General features: G+C 46.7%; 1 protein-coding gene across 2 annotated transcripts in view; it reads right to left on the bottom strand.

The window, feature by feature from the left end:
- The window catches only part of TBXAS1 (thromboxane A synthase 1), a 133058-nt gene that overhangs the window by 26371 nt on the left and 88638 nt on the right, over positions 1-18049 (bottom strand). The window contains exons 9-11 of one of the 2 annotated variants that reach the window (XM_074315295.1): positions 14845-15150; positions 11590-11812; positions 9604-9760 (exon numbers count right to left, since the gene is read on the bottom strand). In XM_074315295.1, the coding sequence (XP_074171396.1) occupies positions 11630-11812; positions 14845-15150 (489 nt within the window). In that variant the 3' untranslated portion in view covers positions 9604-9760; positions 11590-11629. Of the gene's footprint in view, positions 1-9603; positions 9761-11589; positions 11813-14844; positions 15151-18049 lie in introns of those variants that run through there. The other variant, XM_019750183.2, reaches the window with a different exon arrangement.

Below are 18049 nucleotides of genomic sequence, written 5' to 3' on the forward strand. Positions count from 1 at the left end.
TTCACCTTTAACTTTTATTCATTCATTCATTCATTCATTCGTTCGTTCAACTAACATTGAGCACCTATTATGTGCCTGGATGTGATAATAAAGAGGACCGTGCACTCATGGTGCCCACAGCTGAGCTTGTCTGGGGGTCGACAAGCAGAAGGGTGTCATCCTGCCCAAGAGAAGGAGAAGGAGGAGGTGGTGACAGAGCTAAGGCTCCTGCTAAGGCTGCTGACTCCAGCTTTCTGAAAATGACTGAGGAAGGCAAATTCTGAGAGAGAAGAGTCTGTTGTTTTCTTGGCCACGACTTCTCCCAGCTGAGGAGGGAGAGGCCGCTACTGACGTGGACACCTAGGAGGTGCTGATTTCTGGAAATTTCTATCCAAGATGGAGTATCAGCAGGATGGATTTAACCCATGGACCACTTGTCATTCTAGCTGATCCACATGGAGATGAAGGAACTAATTACAAGAAACCTGCCTTGCGTCTCCAAAGGCCGTGAAGTTTGGCACAGGAAACAAGACTGGGAGGCCTGGGGGATGTTTTTGTCCCTCCTTCCAGCTGTAGAAAAGAAAGGCAAGGAGGGACATTTAGCAGGATACGGTTTAGATGCCAGCAATGGACAGGATTAGTTTTGCTGGGTTATGGTCTAGATCACCAGAAATCTCATGGCGCCTGAGAAGGGTGTGTGTCAGGACACCCACAGAAGTGGGCTTCAAGCTAAATTTTGAGGACAGGGAGAAAAATGCTACTAGAGACACTGATAAGTGACAGGTTTCCCATATGAATGATTCCCAAGGGACATACGAAACCCAAGGGACAGAATGAATAGAAAAATTCCCGATATGTTGGATTTTACACAGAAAAAAAATTTTTTTATAAGGAAATATTGATAGAATTTTATTTTAAGACATTCAGGAGCAGACAAGGGGAGTGTAAATTTGTCAAATGTTAAGTGAAAAGAAACAGTGTATTTCTTGGCTGAGGTTTGTTTTTTTCTTTCTTTCCTTTGCTATGGACGTTTGTGTTGTGTAATCTGTTTATTGGTTGTTGAAGTACATTAATTTAGATATTCTCTTTATGGTAAAGAGTGACCCATCTTGACTTCTAGGATTTCTTAAAGTTTCTCAAAGCCGGAGAGCCAAGTAAAAATGCCATTTATCCTGGTAATGTCCTTAGGTACCTGGTGGGAGAGGACAGGGAGGGGTCACTCAAGAGAGGAGGAAAAATGACTTTGAGGTCCTCCCAACACACTGACCGAGACCTGGCTGTCACAGTGCTAACAAAATGGTCATAAATGTGTCCAAATGGATGCTAAAGCACTTTGGATAACCATCTGCTCTCATAGACCAATCTACCACAGACCTGGAGGTCATTCCCAAGATAGCACCAAGGAATGTTGGAGCTTGTAGACCTGAGTTCAACTCTAGACTCTGCTTTCACCTTGAACTAGTCACTTAATCTCTGAGTTTCAATTTCCTAATCTTTAAAATGGGGGAAAATATCAAATTGGTTGTTAGACGTGGTTGGCCCAGCACCAGGCACAGAGCATGTGTTCGATGAATAGTAATTCTTCTTATTATTTCCACGATAATTATTATCAATATTGGCTGACATTGAATACTTGATCCCCAAGAATCACTACTTGATAAAAACAAGTTGGAAATGGGGTGTTTCTGTAGAGAACGTCACATCGCCAACACAGACAGCAGAGAGTTATAACTGACCACGGCCCACAGACTGAGAACCGGGAAGATGGACAGTACCCCCTGAATATGGACAGGGGACCCACAGGGTATCGAGCCCAGAAACAAAAGCGCCGAATGGTACATGTGTTACAGAACTTGAGACATTTTCTTTCGACGTTTCTAGGCGATTTCTAATTTACATAATATTCTTGGTTAGTAGGGCCTATTCCTTTATAGAGTTAGGTCAGATTTATTTAACATATAAAAATTATTATGAATAATTATGGGGCTCCATAACTGTTTACTGTTATGATGATCCTGGGGCTGACTGCTATCATTAGCATCTTTCAGGTCTGTAAATCACTAATTTGCAGCCAGGCTGGGGAATCATTAAATGAGCTTTTCAGAGAAAGGAGAGCGAGAGAGCAAGAGAAGAGGAGAGGAGAGGAGATAGAGATAGAGATAGAGAGACAGAGACAGAGACAGAGAGACAGAGAGACAGAGAGACAGAGAGAGAGACTGAGACCTAGACCCCAAGCCGGGTAGCCAGACACACTCCCTGAATTCTAAGACATGGTCTGTGAGGGAACCTCCCTAGGCAGGCCTCAGTTGTCTTGTCTGTGAGCTGCTTCTAGAGATGGGGCACAGAGCAGATGACCTCTTGGGTTTGGGGCACAGAGCAGATGACCTCTTGGGTTTGGGGCACAGAGCAGATGACCTCTTGGATTTGGGGACGCAGAGCAGATGACCTCTTGGGTTTGGTATCTTTCAGGCCTACGGACCAGAACTCTAAGAGGTGTTTTCTAATGGGCTGAATGTTACCAGAGCAATCACCTCGAGGGGCTTGCCAGGCCTTTGTTTCTTGGCTCTGTGAATGGGCTGGGTCTGCACCAAACTTGGCCATGTCCTTAATCATGCAACCCAAGGTCACGGTTGAAGTCAAGTTTGCATATACCTCATGGGAGTATGGCGGTGGGTCTTCACCCTGCCTATAGCTTAGAATGACCTGGGGGCTTTTAAAGGGGTGGGATAGCCAGGCTGCAGGCCAACTAAATCAGAATCTTCCCAGAGGGATCCTGAGCAGCTGCCATTTTCAGAAGTTCTGGAAGCCACGAATGTATGAATGTATGGCTGTTCTTGGGCCTTGATTTGCATGTGGGTCCTTGGTCTGAGTGGCCACAGGGATAGAGAGGGAAACTGTTAGAAGGTATCTAGTTGCCTGGAGTCAGATTCTGCCTAGAGGTGGGCTGGGGTCTATGCTATGACCTTGGCCCACTTCAGCTGGAGACTCTGGGAATTTGGGGAGGCAGGCGGCCCTGCTCTGTACACCTCACAGGGAAGGAGCTGCATACAGGAGAGGTATCAGGGAGGAACCAGGCAGGAAGAGTACCCCTCGGGGTGGGAGGGCAGGCAGCCCTGTGGATGCAGGGCTGGTTCTCCAGCTCCCGACCACGTCCCAAGGACTTTTCTAACCTGAGATGAAAATGGCCCAGCAACAGTTAACTGCTGGCCCCAGCTGGGAGAGCCACAAACCCGGGACTCTAATAGAGACTCAGGGAAGGGAGGGCATTGATCGCTCTGCACAGTGACACCAGCAGTGAGCAGAGGGAGGGCCAGGCCGGCCACCAGGCTGCAGGACAAATGGCTCAGATGCATGTTTCATGCTCTTTACCAAAGAATACATACACATGAACTACAAGGAAATACAACTCGTGAAACAATCCTGGGCCACAGAACCCAAAGAGAAAGCCTGGGCTGATGGAGAAGAACTTTCTACAATGAACAAGACGAGATCAGTGTCACAAAAAAGTGAGGGAAAGCACCAAGCAGGGTGCCACAGTGGAGAGCAATCCTCTCCCTCCCTAGGTCTCTATTAGAGGCGAGCTTTGCTGCTCTCCTGGCTGGGGCCAGCCGTTATCTGCTGCTGGACCTTTTTCATCTCAGCTTAGAAAAGTCTTTGGGATGTGGTCGGGAGCTGGAGGCAGAGAGAAGCCCTGGGGCACGATGTTTCCGTGTCTGGAATGTTGGGGTGGGGGGCGTCATGGCAGAAGCTGCCCATGTCTCGCAAAGGGAATTCATAAACTTGGAGAATGGACTGTGACAAAGTCATGCAATGAGGGGAAAAGGCCACAGCAAACCCAGGAATACTTATCCTTAGGACCAAAGATGGTGCTGGCAGAGGAGACCACACGATGAGGGTGTATGCCCCCATCCGCCTGGACAGTTGGCATTTTCTCAATGCCATAAAAGTGCGGTGCCAACATAGCCTCAGCTCCCCACCCCAGTCGCAGCCATCAAGCCCCCCTCTGTAGAAATGGTGGCGCTGACATTGACCCACCCGTCAGGCAGGACACTACAGTGTTGAGGGAGTTTCAGAGTCACGGGATCACTGAATGTTGAGACGATGCTGAAAAGAACAGGAGATATGCGCTCCAGTCCAAGCCAGGCCCCTCCTCGTGCATAACCTCCGACAAGTTCTTTATCTTCTCAAAGCCTCTGTGATGGTTGGTCTTTTGAGTCAACTTGGTCAGGCCATCGTACCCAGTTACTGCATCAAATGCTAATCTCGGTGTTGCTGTGAAGGTATTCTGTAGATGTGTGTGGTTGATATCTGCAATCAGTGGACTTGAAATGACGGAGATGACCTTTGATAATGTGGATAAGCCTCATCTAATCAGTTGAGGCCTTGAGAGCAAACTCGGAGGCAGGATGGGGAAGGCGACATCCTGCCTCAAGATTGCAGCTCGCGTCCTGCCTGAGTTCCCAGCTCCCTGGCCTGCCCTGCAGAATTTGGACTTGGCCAGTGCCCACCATCAAAGAAGTCAACTCCTTAATATGTGTCTCTCCTGTTGGTTCTCCTCTGGCACCCCTAACTAATGCAGCCTCTTTCCCCACTGATTAAATGGGGATGGTGATAGTTCCTACTACACGAAGTTTTGTGACGATCAACTTAACACTTGTGTGTAAAGCACGTAGCTTAGGACCTTTCACAGAAACACTCAATCGTCATTTTCACTGCCACCAGAGAAGTCTAGTCTAATATCTCCCTTTCACAGATTAGGAAACTGAGGCACAGAGAGGGGATGACAGTAGCAGGTGTATGTATGGTGGCACTGTGGCCAGAATTGTACCTGGATCCCGTCACTAATTCTCACAACAGCCTTAGAAGCTGCAAGGTACACTGTTGTTACCCCATTTCACAGATAGGAAAACTGAGGAACAAAGAGATTATGCCAGTCATCCTTGTCACACTACCAGTGAGTGGCAGCCCAGTGCCTCCACATGCGCTATTGGCAGGGCTGGGACTAGCACCCAGGTCTTGGGCCTCCTCTTTTCGGTGGCAGTTCTCCTTGGTCAGAGAGAAGTGTAGGTTTGGTCTGGGTGTGACTGGGGACCCGTCCCGCAGCAAGAGCTTCTTAACTCTGCTACCGGTCAGCTGTCTGTCATAGCAAGAGGTAGTGCCTGTCCCCAGGGAGGGGTGAGAACTGCCTCCCGGGAGTGGGACCTCAAACACAGTGAGTGACGAGGCAAGCATACCTCACTGTGCCATTTTCATGAAAAAGTTTGTCCTTTTTCCAGAACCACCCTCCCTTTTCCTCAGCCACTTGAACCAGTTTCTCATTGAGTTCAAGTTCTTGCGTATAGCTAAGGGGTGAGGAGTTTATCCTCTTCCTTCCAGCCTTAAATTACTAATTAAAATGTCTTGGAGACTAAGCCCATTGCCAGAAGAGCCTGGGTGGCTTTCTAAAGCTTCTTGTTCTTAACCAGAGGGAAGTTGATCCTCTTCTCATCTTTATAATAAGGATTCTTTTTGCAGGGTATCTGTTTTATGCTTCCTACAGCTCTGGCCCCAGTTTGGTCCCAGCAGGGGGAGGCCAGTGGAGTTTAATTACATTCCTCCTATAGGGAACGTTCAAGGAATGAGGCTTTGAAAAACAACTTACGCTACCAAAAAGAAAAATAATCAAATTAAGCAAGTGAGAAACAGGCATTGCCTTTTGTGTCCTAGAGACCCAATCTAAATATTTAAATTTTAAAGACAGAATTCCAAGTGCTTAACTTTATAAACCTTACACATTGCAATTCATAGGGGAGTCAAACATCCTTTCTGATCTGGAATATTCATATGCCTGGACTAACAGGCTCGTGCGGTTGATATTTTCACACATACCATATTCAGCTATAAAACATAATGCTTAAAAAAAACAAACCCCTAAATGCACACACACACACACACCCCCAACACAAAACATAATGCTGCCCACAGTCCTGGGGCAAAACAGACTTCCCAGAAAACGTAGAGTAAATTAAATGTCTGGACCACAAGCAAACATTTTAGAAAGGTCTCACATTCTCTACTGATTTCCCAATGTTTCTTCTTCCTTCTGTCTCTGAAATGCCCGGTGACTGGCTGTTAGTGAGCATGGAAGTAGCCCCCCGCCCCCGACCCTGGGCAGAAGCTATTAATTTCCTGACTGTTTAGTAAACAAATACCATGAACTGTGAGAGGAGTAGACATAGGCCAGTAGGTGGGCAATCAGCGAGGGCAGATTTCAATTCCTTGTAGGAAGACTTTTATCAAGGATAATGGCGGGATGATAAGTAGTAAGTTCCCTGTTCCTGGGAGCATTCAAGCAGAGCAGCATGATCTCTCTGATATCTGTCCTGGGTGGGATGGCCCCTAAGATCCCCTCGGAGTCTGAGGGTCCAGGTTCCCTCCTTTCCTTGGCATGAGTTTCTGAGCATGAACTGGTGTGTGTGAAGTGCCCCGCGGGAGCCTTGTGGCAGCACAATGGTAGGGCCATGGGGACTGCTGAGTGCTGCCATCACCTGCCTCTGTCAACCTCGGCAGTGGCCTTTGACTCCAGTCTAACCTTTCTTCCAGGATGCAGTAACCATGTATATCCTCCCGTGCATCTCCCTCCACTCCACCACCTTCAGTTTGCTTTCACCTAGTCTCTAGTTAAAAAAGAAGGCGTGAACTGCCATTCATTCACTCATTCATTCATTCAACACCTATTCCTCGCAAGCCTCCTGTGTGCCAGGCCCTGTTGGAGGCCCTGGGGTGTCCCAGTGTGCCGAGAGATGAGCGTCCCTGTAGGGACTGGAGTACACGGCCCCTCCCAAGCGTAGTGGCATTTTAATGATGGGTAATGTGCTGAAACAAAGGAAGGACCTTTTAATGGTGAAATTTTAATATGAGTGATGGATTGATGGAAAAAGTTCTCAGGAAGTAAGAGTCTTTAAGTTTGCACCAGCTGATACCATCCTGTTCCACTCATGTAAAAGTGGTTTTGGTCAACTGAGTCCAGCCAGTGACATTTTCTTTTTTTAAGCGTGTGTTTATTCTTTTATTCTAAAAGCTAATTGTTGGGAATAAAACCCATACTTTTGATGTTTTAAGGACCCATAACATGAACAATAGTTAAATAAATGAACCATTCAGTTGAGAAACTACCTTCATGCCAAGTGGACCCACAAACGCCAAGCTTCACCTGGGACGTTCACTTTCCCAAGTTTATTTTTAATTCTAGCTTTTGTGGATTGACGTGAACCGACCCCACCAGCTTATTTGCTTAGCAAAGCTCGGACTCTCTGGAGGCCCAGATATTGAGAAGAAAATACTCTGACTTGCCCCAGGAAAGGCACCAAATATATGCCGATTGGTGTGGCCCATTCCCAGAAGGAACATCTTTTTGCAGGTCACCTCTCCCTCTGCCGTGACAGAACTGCTCTGCAGGGACTCCAGGGGGAGGGGGACTCAGAGCATTAATCGCTATAAATTACAAGTGCTGAAGTGCTGCACTTGATTAAGCCCGTGGCCCAGAAAAACACGTGCACGTTCTTCCTGCTCTTCAACCCACCTCCCACTTGACCACCTCCACTGCACACATGCAGGGTGTCACTGTGCAAATTCACAGGCTTCTGGGATGGCCAGGGGCCCCAAGTGGGCAGGGGCTCAGGAGGGGGAGCAAGGAAGCCTCTGTGTCCCTCTGGGTCTCGGGGACAGAGCCAGAACCACGAGCAAGAATAGGAAATAGTGCTGCAAACATTGAAGAGCAGAGAGAAGAGAGAAATCCAAGAACGGGGGCCAGACGAGACGGGAGAGGACAGAGAAGAAGGGGCCTGGGGTTGTGGCTGCCACTGCCAAGGCCCCTGGGAGCAGTTCAAAGTCCCTGTGGTTCAGGTGACCCAGTGGTCATGTGCACTGGGCTTTGGATGTCCCCTTGTGATGTGGAAGAGTTTGGACCCCTGGGCGGTGGCAGAGGAAGGTCAGTACTGAGCAGCACACATTCACGGCACAGATGGCCCCAGAGAGGCACAGTCTCCCTGCCTGCAGGTGTCCCCAAGAAAACAACGGGCAGGTGACATGCATCACAAAGGCAGTTCTTGTATCTATAATCACATGGGCAGTTGGAAACGGGGCCTCTGCCACCTGGTCGATCCAGGGTGACTGGTCACTCTGCTTTGGGGACAGAAATACCTCCTATTCTGTCTTCCTTCTTCCTTCCTGGAGTTCATGCTTTGGTAGCAGTGCCACCATTCCTAGCTTCCAAGCTTGGCTTCTCAATGTATACCCAGAGGGGCCCTTCTTTGTAGGCTGTCAACATGTCTCTGCTCTGGTATTTATTGTTGGGGTGCCAGGGAAGGGTGAGGGAGTCTACTTCTTTGGGTCAGATACTTCCCGAATGAGGACAGGAAGTGGGCAAATTGGACACATCCCAAGGTTCCCCCACTGCAGCTCCTGCTCCTGCAGTGAGAACAGCACAGTTTGCTCTAGGCTCCCAGGGAGACAGCCTCAGGGAACTCTCTGACCACAGTACTGTGACGTGGCCTCTCAACTGGCACCTAACGCTGCCATCTACACGGTACAATGGGGCCCCTGTCTACACGTGCACACTGAGAGAAGGCTCCGGTGGCCATCTTCATCGGTCTTGAAAATGACCTTCAATGAACTCAAAAACTCTCCCTAGCTTCCACCCTGGAGAAAATTGTTTAAGGAAGCCAGATCATTTGAAGGTCATGGGCAATACACTTCTAAAGACGCACGCAGGACCGGGAAATTCCCCCACCCCTGTATCTCTCACTCAGTAACATGAGAGTGGCATCATTATTTTTGGATTAATGTTGAAACTGTTTTACTAACGAAAGGTAAATCATTGCAGCACGTCACTACTTTAAGTATCACTAGCACTAATTACTTGCTCCGTACATCACAACCAAGAGAGGCGGGATTCAGGGTTTAGAACTTGGCTGGTCACGGAGAGGGCCGTGGCCCAGCCCAGCAGCATCCACGTCACCTAGGAGCTTGCTGCAAAGGCAGACTCTCAGGCCCAGCCCCAGACCGACTGCGTCAGAACCTGCGTTGTAACCAGCTCCCCACATTGGACTTTGAGCTGGTCTTGCACTCTGTTGCCACTAAACTCATCCGGCTGAAGTCCCAGTTCTTTTCTTTGTTTTATGGTTCAACTTTAGGGCTGGAAGTTGTTCTTTGTTCCTACCTCTTTCTTTGTTCCTGAGTTCCTTCAATATGACTAATTGGTGTTCCTAGCTGATTTGTGTTCTATTGTACTGTTGTGGGATCTATAGGAAATGAACCATTACTGTCCTGAGTGGCAGGAGAACACCTGAACTGAGTTCCCCTAAAATGTGGGCTAGCACGACCTGAGCAGACCTAGGCCAAGGGGTGGAACCCTTTCCAATGGGGAAAAACTCATTTCCAGTTTTTCCCTTGAATCTTAAAGTCACCTATGTCCTATTCCCCGTATGAACATAACCCAGAAAATTCACCCTGGGTGGGATCCAAATGGGGAGACACATTTTGTTTTTTTCCCCATAGTGAGGATATATTTGTGCTAAGCTGTTCGCACTTTTTCAACAAATCTTCCCCCTATGACAAAGGACGTGTATTTATGAAACAGCTAGCTGGAGGCAAATGGCTTCTTTATTTTAAATGTAGCCACAGAATATGCTTTTTTCTTTTGAGATCTTCTGGCTGCTTCAAGGAACAAATCCTCAACCTTGCTCACATTAGCAGCATGAGCTAATCAGCTGAAATACCCAGCATGGAATGTTCTTTTATCCTTAAGAGAAAAAGAGTAAGTTGTATTTTAATTAGATATTTATAATGGTTACAAAGCAGCTCTTCCAGAGAAGTTTAAAGAATTTGGCCTTCCTTCTAAGGCATAACTGTGTTCAAAATATCCTAAAGAGAGGCTGTATCAATCTAGTCCAATTTGTGATTTACAACTGCGTTCTGCACAGATTTATAACAATAATTAAGCAGAAGGAAAATGGGTCATAAATTTTGGCTGGCACAGTCCAGCACCACAGAGAAAAAAAGAGAATGGTTTAGCCAGATCAAAAGTCAATAATTTCAACATAAAGTGCTAAAGCTATAGCAAAAACAATTTATATGGAAAGAAGCTGTGTTTTTTCCTCTCATCCTTTTCAAAATTAGATACTGGAGAACACAATAAAGCATCCACATTACAAAGATCTTATTAAGTAATTGGTGTGCTCTCTCCATTTTACGAGTGGTACAAGTGGAACAAGTCTTACCTTCTTCTCAACTCTTGAATTTAATGAACATACCTCCCCTTCAATATGACTAAGAAAACATGGGGAAAAGAAAGAGCTCTCCAAGAGATTGGGTGACTTGAGAAAGAAGGTTTTTGAAGCTGAATTTTGATGGTAGAACGAGAGGAGGGGAAGCCAGACAAAATTCCAAAGCCAGATGATTTGGAAGAAAACATGTGGCTTATAATGAAACAGCCTAGAGGCATGAATTATAAAAATGGATTATAAGCGTGTTATAAACTGAAACAGAAATCTATACCCCAAAAGGAGAAAAGAAATCAAGGCCACTTGGGTCAAAACAGGTGGTGAGAGAGGGGGTAATACCAGACAGAATGTGTGAGTTGTAAAATGTGTACAAGATAATACAACAACAACAAAAAAAGATAATACCCAAGAGTGAAGGAAGACTTTGGAGTATCCTTATACATGCCAAAAGTTCATTTCTGCTAAAAGTGAGCACCTGAATTACTGACTTTCCCCTCTGACAATGTCACCTCTTGACTGGGGAAGGATGCACAAAGGCCACCTGTCAGTCCAGGCTTCATGCTAACCAATAAGGAAGCAGTGACTGGCTCTGTGGAAATCACAGGCCACTTGGTATGCTGTGGCCACATCGTTTACAAAAAGTACATAAGAGCAAGCAATACACATCATTTAGAAGAACCAAAAAAAAAAAGAGCAGGCAGTACGAGGCACTGTTGAACTTACACCTCTGACTTTGGAAACGGTCGTTTTTAAATGTTCAGAGGAAAGGTGAGTGTGATTGTATAACAAGCAATTTGAAAGTGGGAGCTTCTAATCTGTGGACCACAGATTCTGGGTACATGGTGGACACATTGTTTTCTGGCCACCCAGCAGCCATTCATCCACTTCCAGTAACAGGTTAGGGGATGTAGAAGGGGCAACGCAAGGAGAGAAAGGAGGGTGGAAAAACAAACAGCACCCCTATCTCGGGGCAGCTTCCTCAGCCTGAGCTAAGGGGACGCAAGAGCATTCAGCTCTGAGACTGAAATTTTAAACTGGATCAGACTGGTCTGGACTTTTTAAATGCCTAAAAGGGACCAGAGACTTTTGAGATCTGTCCGAGGTCTCATCAAGGAAAGAGAACAGAGATTTGTCAGAGCACATTTAAAAGAAATCATCGGAGAAAACACAAAATGAGTCCATGGGGAGCACGAACAACCGGGGTCCCAGTGCCAGAGCTTGAACCCCTGCATCAAGCCCTACTGTCTCGACTTTGCTAATAAGTGAGCCGTCAACAACCTGAGCCAGTCTGGTTTGAATGTTTTAACCCTGTCAACAGAAAGAATCCCAACCAATAAAGCGCACATACCTATACACTGTTTTTCTTGAGGAGAGGGACAGAGCTTTCATCAGATTCTCATAGGGCGTTGCTGTAAAAGGATGTGACTCGGAAGAGGAAATCCAGAGCTCAAATCCAGCGATCTCATGACAAACACAAGGGAAAGCCACCTGATGAGCTGTGTGGGACTCGACAGGGACATCATGGAAGAATACCCTTGGGTGTAGTGTCTGGAGCCCAAGTCTGGCATGAACTGGCACGCAAGAAATATTTGTCGAATGGAAACCGGCAGGAAATTATAACAAGTCATACTTTACATGCAAATTTTCAGGAAAATATCTAATGTGTGAACATATAATCTGTGCCTCCCTGTCCTGACAGATGGCCTATATTAACAGAACTCTGATTATAGTGGAAAAAAAAAAAAAGAGCGAACCTATGATATTCATTGAGTGCTTACCATATGCAAGGCTATATAACTCTTAACACTGTTGTGACTACCCAATTTATTTTTTAGGAAAGATACCCTCCATGTATTCCTGTTTCTCAGAAATAGTCCCAATTGTTGCCTAGAGAAAGAAAACGACCTGGGAGGCTTGCATCCTGGGGCAGGGCTTTCTTTTTTCTAAGAAACAAAGGACCCTCAGACTCGAAGGCTGTATTCTCAAAGTGGACCTAGGGACCACCGGCATCAAAATCCCCTGGGATGGTGATTTTAAAATACAGGTTCCTCAACCCTGGCCAAGACTTATGGAATCAGAATCTCGAAGGGTGGGGCTCTGGGATCTGCATTTTAAACGGTCTTCCCAGATGGTTTTATTTTATGTACACTAAAGTTTGAAAAACTTTACCTACTAAAATCTGGGGGTTTTTTGCCCATGGGCTCTCAGTGCTTTGCAACATTCTGCATAGCCCGGCGACAGGTGGTCCTCTGGGGAAAGAAGCCCCCGTCCTAAGTTGGGGTGATTTGAAGGAGGCCAGGGTTAGGTAAGACAGTGTCATCCTCCTTGAGGCCATGGTCAGTGAAGGCCCTGTCAGAGGGGAGGAAGCCCATGGAAGCACTCCCTGTGTCCTCCCGGGAGACAGCACAACCAGATGTGGTTGTGATGTAGCTGGTGGGAAAGACTTCTAGAGCCCCGTGCTCTCTACAGGGCACCACCCATTCTGCACTTGACTAATTGCTGCTTTCTATTGCCCGAGGGTTTTATTCGGAAAGGAGGTATTGTTTTACTAGACATAAGTTCTTGTTTTTCAATTGGCCATGAAATACCCTGAAGGTGAAAATCATGACTTCTACGTGTTAGAGCTGTTGTCCCCTCTCTAAGCCACTGCCACATCTGCCAACTGCTGGGCACTCACTCAATGCGTAAGTCTTGTGTGACCTGCCTTCCGGTTTGTTTGAGACCAGCCTTGACTGCCTTCCTGGGACAGCAGCAGGAGCTGCTTCTGGGAGGCGCTCTCCCAAAGTTCTCAGTCATACAACCTGAGCGTGATTGACTCGGGGGTGAATTGATGGGCTTAACCCCATTAATGTCTTCATTCCCCTGGCCCGCAGTAGTTGCTTCAAGAATGGGCAGTGACCTAAGCGTTCCTATCAGCGTGAACCTCACGACTCGCTGAGACGTTGGGGCCGCAGATGCTCTTTTCTCCATTGGTTCTGAGCAAGGAAGCCTGTAGTCCAAACGTTCCTGGAAGGCTGCTTGGGGCTTCGAGAGAAAAGCACAGCTCAGAACGAGGCCAGGACTAAGGAAGCATGGGCTGGAGTCTGAGCACATCGCTGAGGCCTGGATAAAGGTTTGCCTGCAGCCACACCTATTCCTGAGCTGCTCAATTATCTGTACGAAAATGCTCCCCATTTTTCTTAAATCAGTTTTGTTTCGGCTTTTGTTACCTGCCAGCGAATACATCTTAATAGATATGCCCTTCAGCTCCCGTGATTTCTCGTGTAGTAATATACCTCCATCATCTTCGGTCCCTCCTTCTCCCCCTCTTCAATGATGGAAACCACACGACTACCAATCAGATAGGAGATGCTAGGTGGTGGGAGCGGGTAGCAGGGTGATTTGGATTCACGGCTTGTTGAGACTTCGTGCCCAAAGAATATCGATTCATGGATCAATGTCAACCTGGAGCGAAGCCCTGTCCTGTTCAACATTTTAATCAATGACTTGGATGAAATAGGAGACATGCTTAGCAAGTCTCAGATGACACAAAGCTGGAGAAATTGCTAATATGACAGATGGCAGAATCAAGATTCAAAATTATTTTGACTGACTTGCAATAATAAGGATAAATATAAACTCTTGCATCGAGGCTCAACAAATCAATTGTACAAGTAGGGGGTTGGAGAGACCTGGCTTGGCAGTTGTCATAACATGGTTGAGACAATTAGTAGCACAATTAACACATTGGAAAAGAAAGGCTAATGTTGTATTTATTTTCTTGGTGGGATGAAAAAGTGGAATTTTCTGGGAAGCAGTTTTCAGTTCAATATAATGAAAAAAAAAATTCCAATAGTTCCAATAACAGAACAGGGCCACCTCCCAAAATTGTGAATGTAATAATTATATCAGAATGTAATAGAAAGGATTCTATTATGGTGGTCTTCCTTTTAAAGCACAAATTTAAGCAATGATTTTCTTCAACGACTCGTAAGTCAAAGCACTACACACATAAACATCCAGAAAAAAATGGTGTGATAAAGTAGCCTAACTCAGCACCCTCGAAAGTTTGCTTCAAATCCGACAAGGAAGGACCTCATTTAGAAGGAATATCCAGAATCTGGATTTGGTGCCAACGGGCCCTGTTTCACCTGAGTCCATTGATGGACCTCCTTCTTTGTGTTCACCCAATCTTCACTCCTGCTTCTGATTGGCCCATCCTTATGCCCACTCCTGCCTTCCAATTGGGCTCCATTTTCTGGATCAGATCTGCCCCCCTGAGCATAGCGACGTAACAGTCAGCGCCCTGGGAAACCACATCTCCTGCCCCCTCCCTGACATTTGACCCTGACTCCCAAGCCAGGCCTGGTTTCATGGACCACTCCAAACAATATAGACACGTGCACAATTTTACTTTTCTTCCTTTTTTTCCCTCTGTTGTTCTGCACACTCCATTTTATTTGCTAACCCAGAGAGATGAAGGTGGGCAGTGGCCCTATTTCGTCTTATAAAATTAGAATGTGTTTTTAATAAGGCAGTTATTAAAAATAAGTTTCACTTTGATAAACACACAATCAGTTGTTGTGTGGATTTCACCTAGACCACTGGACCCAACTTTACTCACGTATTTCTCGTTGAAACGGTCCACTTCTGTCAGAAGCTTCTCTTGGCAGTCCGGGTTGGTGGCCAGTAGATAGGTGGCGAAAGAGAGTGTGTTGGTGACGATCTCATAGCCAGCGATGAGGAAGAGGAAGGCCTGGCCCACAACTTCATCCACAGTCAAAGGCTTGGACAGGCGTCTGGGCTGGGAAGGATTCACTGAGCAGCCGGTGGAGGAAAAGACTTGTCTGACTATGTCAAAGCTGTCCACGCCCACGGAGGGGGCAGAATGTCGGGCATCCAGGACCAGTTGGAGGAAGTCTCTCCGTCTCTAAGGGACAAAAGAAGAAAATGTATATTTTGACCCTAGGGTTGCATAAGTGGGGCTTGGAGCACAACAGAAGACGGGCACACACAGCTTTTACAGGGTAGAACAAGGATTCTCGTGGTGGGTTATCTGAGATGGCGAGCACCTGGAACCTCCCTGAATGTCCCTCAGTACACACTGGTTCACAGACGGGTGCAGCGAACGGCAGACTGTCATGCTGCCATTAAAGAGGACCCAGCCGTCCTATCTGGGCTGAGTCAGAAAGACATTAAGCCATTTTGGTAAGTAAAACAAGCACGTTGCAGAGCAGTACACACAATTCTATAAAAACAGTGTACGAGATACATAATTACATATATTTGTCCATGCATACTTGTAGAAAACATTTAGCAACATCCATACTCAGCGGTTCACAGAGAGCAGGAGGAGGTGGGGAAAGCCAGGGCCTTTATTTTTCACTTTATCCGTGTTTGTACTGTTGGTTGGTTGGTTGGTTGCTTGGTTGGTTGGTTGGTTGGTTGGTTGGTTGGTTTTCCAACAATAAAACAATGAAAACATGATATAGATTTAAGTCAAAGCACAGGCGGCACTGTTCACTTATTCATAGTTCAGGACTTCTGTGGGCGGCCATGTTTTTCTCACAAAGCAGGAAGTTAACAGATCCTGGGGGGAGGGAACTAGCTTTGGTGAAGCCTGTCTTCAAAGTCTCCAGTCTGCATTTTTCATCCCTTAGCCTCTCCTCCTCATGTCCCGTGCCTTTTGTTTTCAGGAATCCTCTACCCCATTTAAGTGGTTAGAGCTGTCTCACCATTTCTCCCTGCCTTCTTTATCAGTCATTTGCATATTCTTTTTCACTATTGCTAATTGTAACCACAGAAGCATTCACATATTGCTTTAGCCGTGACAAAGTCTGTCCCTGGCCCCTCTCTTCTTTGAAAAGCTTTTTAATGTGATGAGTGACAACCAATGTATTACTCTTTTCTGAAGTTTGTGGAAGTAAACAGCAAAAGGCGAGTATCAGAACCATCAACAGAAAATATTATAATCTCAAAGTACATTATTTGTTGCAGCATTTTCTCAATTCACTGGCTTCTGGATTTCTGTTGCATTAATAATCTGTGCCACACACAGGAGCACTCAATTCCACCCTTTAAAGTTGTTGTTATTTCACATGTAGTTGCTTTTTTTCCTGTATAAGAGTGGAAGCGTCTCCAGGGCAGAGCCCTGTGCCCACCCCTACCCCGGGCCTGATATTGTGCCGAGCACATGTTAGGTATGCAGGAACTAATTCCACAAATAATAATGCAATGCAGTAGGTGCATTCTGAGAAAGGTTGTGTTGGATTTGCTTCTAACTGATGCCATTTGGAGCAGGAACCTTGGCTTATGAGACCTTTGCAGTTACTCTGCTTCCCAGGTCTGTGGCCTTGGAAGGTATCTGTTGAGATGCCAGCAAGGGCTCAAAGCTAAGCCTGAGCGTCAAGAGCCTTGACATTCAAGAGGCAGAGCCTCAGCGTCCTGCAAACCTGCTTGGGTTGTAGTAGCTGAGAGAATGGCAAAAGGTCAGCCAAGTTGGCTGCCTTTTCTGCCCTGGATCTGCTCATTCTGCTTTCCAAATGGCATTCTCAACGGCTGGCTTTCCCCAGCTTCCTTCCTGCTGCTTGGTCAACATCTGGGTTGTGGCCCCACTGCTAGCTCTGGTCCCGAGGGGCAGAGCCGGTACAGGGCAGGGCAGGGCACAATGGCACGTGTGGCAGGTGAGCACCCTCTGCCACCCTCAGCTCCTGGATGCCTAGGACCTCAGGGCATCCCCGGGCCTCTTGGCGGACACGTTTGCCGCTACTAGGGGTACGATCGAGTTGTGGTCCCTGAGGCCTGCCTGTGGCTTTGCTGGAATGAGATGAGTGTGATGATGGGAGGGAAAGCACTGCCACATCCGAACTGTTGGATTTTTCCTGTGGCAGAACTGTAGCTGGCATCCTGTTCTCTCCTCCTGGCCGAGACAGACTGCTACCGGGCCCTCGAATCTCATGGAAATCTGTCGTAACCTCCAGCTACAGAGGCCAGAAAGGGCTGCTCTCTAGGGCTGGTGCCTGGATAGCAGATTAGTGCAGATGGGTTTCTGTTATTTGCACTGCATCACAGAGGCTATTTGAACACTGCCCATTTAGGACCAAAACAGTGCTGGTTTATGGTCATATCCAAGAAAAATACGCACTCTGATAGATGTAGGTGTCTAATCCACCCATAGGCTAGAGCTTAGAAAAATATTTACCTTTTAACATCTGTGCAGCATTTTCCACTGCGCAAACACACATCTGCTTGATGGAATGTCTGCAGAGTTTAGATGGGTTTAAAGCAAGTTTTCTTAGTAACTGTATAGCTCTGTCTTGACACAGGCAGTCCTGGATTTGTGGTTGGGAGGTTTTTCTCAGATCAACTCATTGTTTGAAACAAATAGCTCTCCGAGTTTATAAAAGGAAAAGCTTGAGGCAATCCCAGTAATTGGATCTTTAATAACCCCTCACCTCTTAGTAAGCCATTTGGTACAACAGTTTTAGAATTTTCAGCCTGACTCCATAGCCAGAGGGTTTCAGGCTGGGGTGGGGTGGACGGTGGGACTATGAGTGACCAAACACATAAGGAAGCCCTTTGTAGCAACAGTGAGGTTTGAAAAAATGGAACTTTCCTCATCCCTCCTTCCCCAGGCTCCAGCCTCACTCTGGAGACGCATGAACATGGATCAACGTATTCTGTCCTTTTAGGCCACAGAGCCAGGCTGAGGATACAGGTAGCTCATTCTTCCCTCACCTCCAATGGGCATCAAGTTGAGGTCCTGAAGGTGTGTGCGCCGAGGGGCCGTGAGCCTGTGTACACCTTCCCTGGCATCTGTCCTGGACACC

This window comes from Rhinolophus sinicus, linkage group LG11 (assembly GCF_036562045.2).
Source record: "Rhinolophus sinicus isolate RSC01 linkage group LG11, ASM3656204v1, whole genome shotgun sequence".
NCBI classification, from domain to species: Eukaryota; Metazoa; Chordata; class Mammalia; order Chiroptera; family Rhinolophidae; genus Rhinolophus; species Rhinolophus sinicus.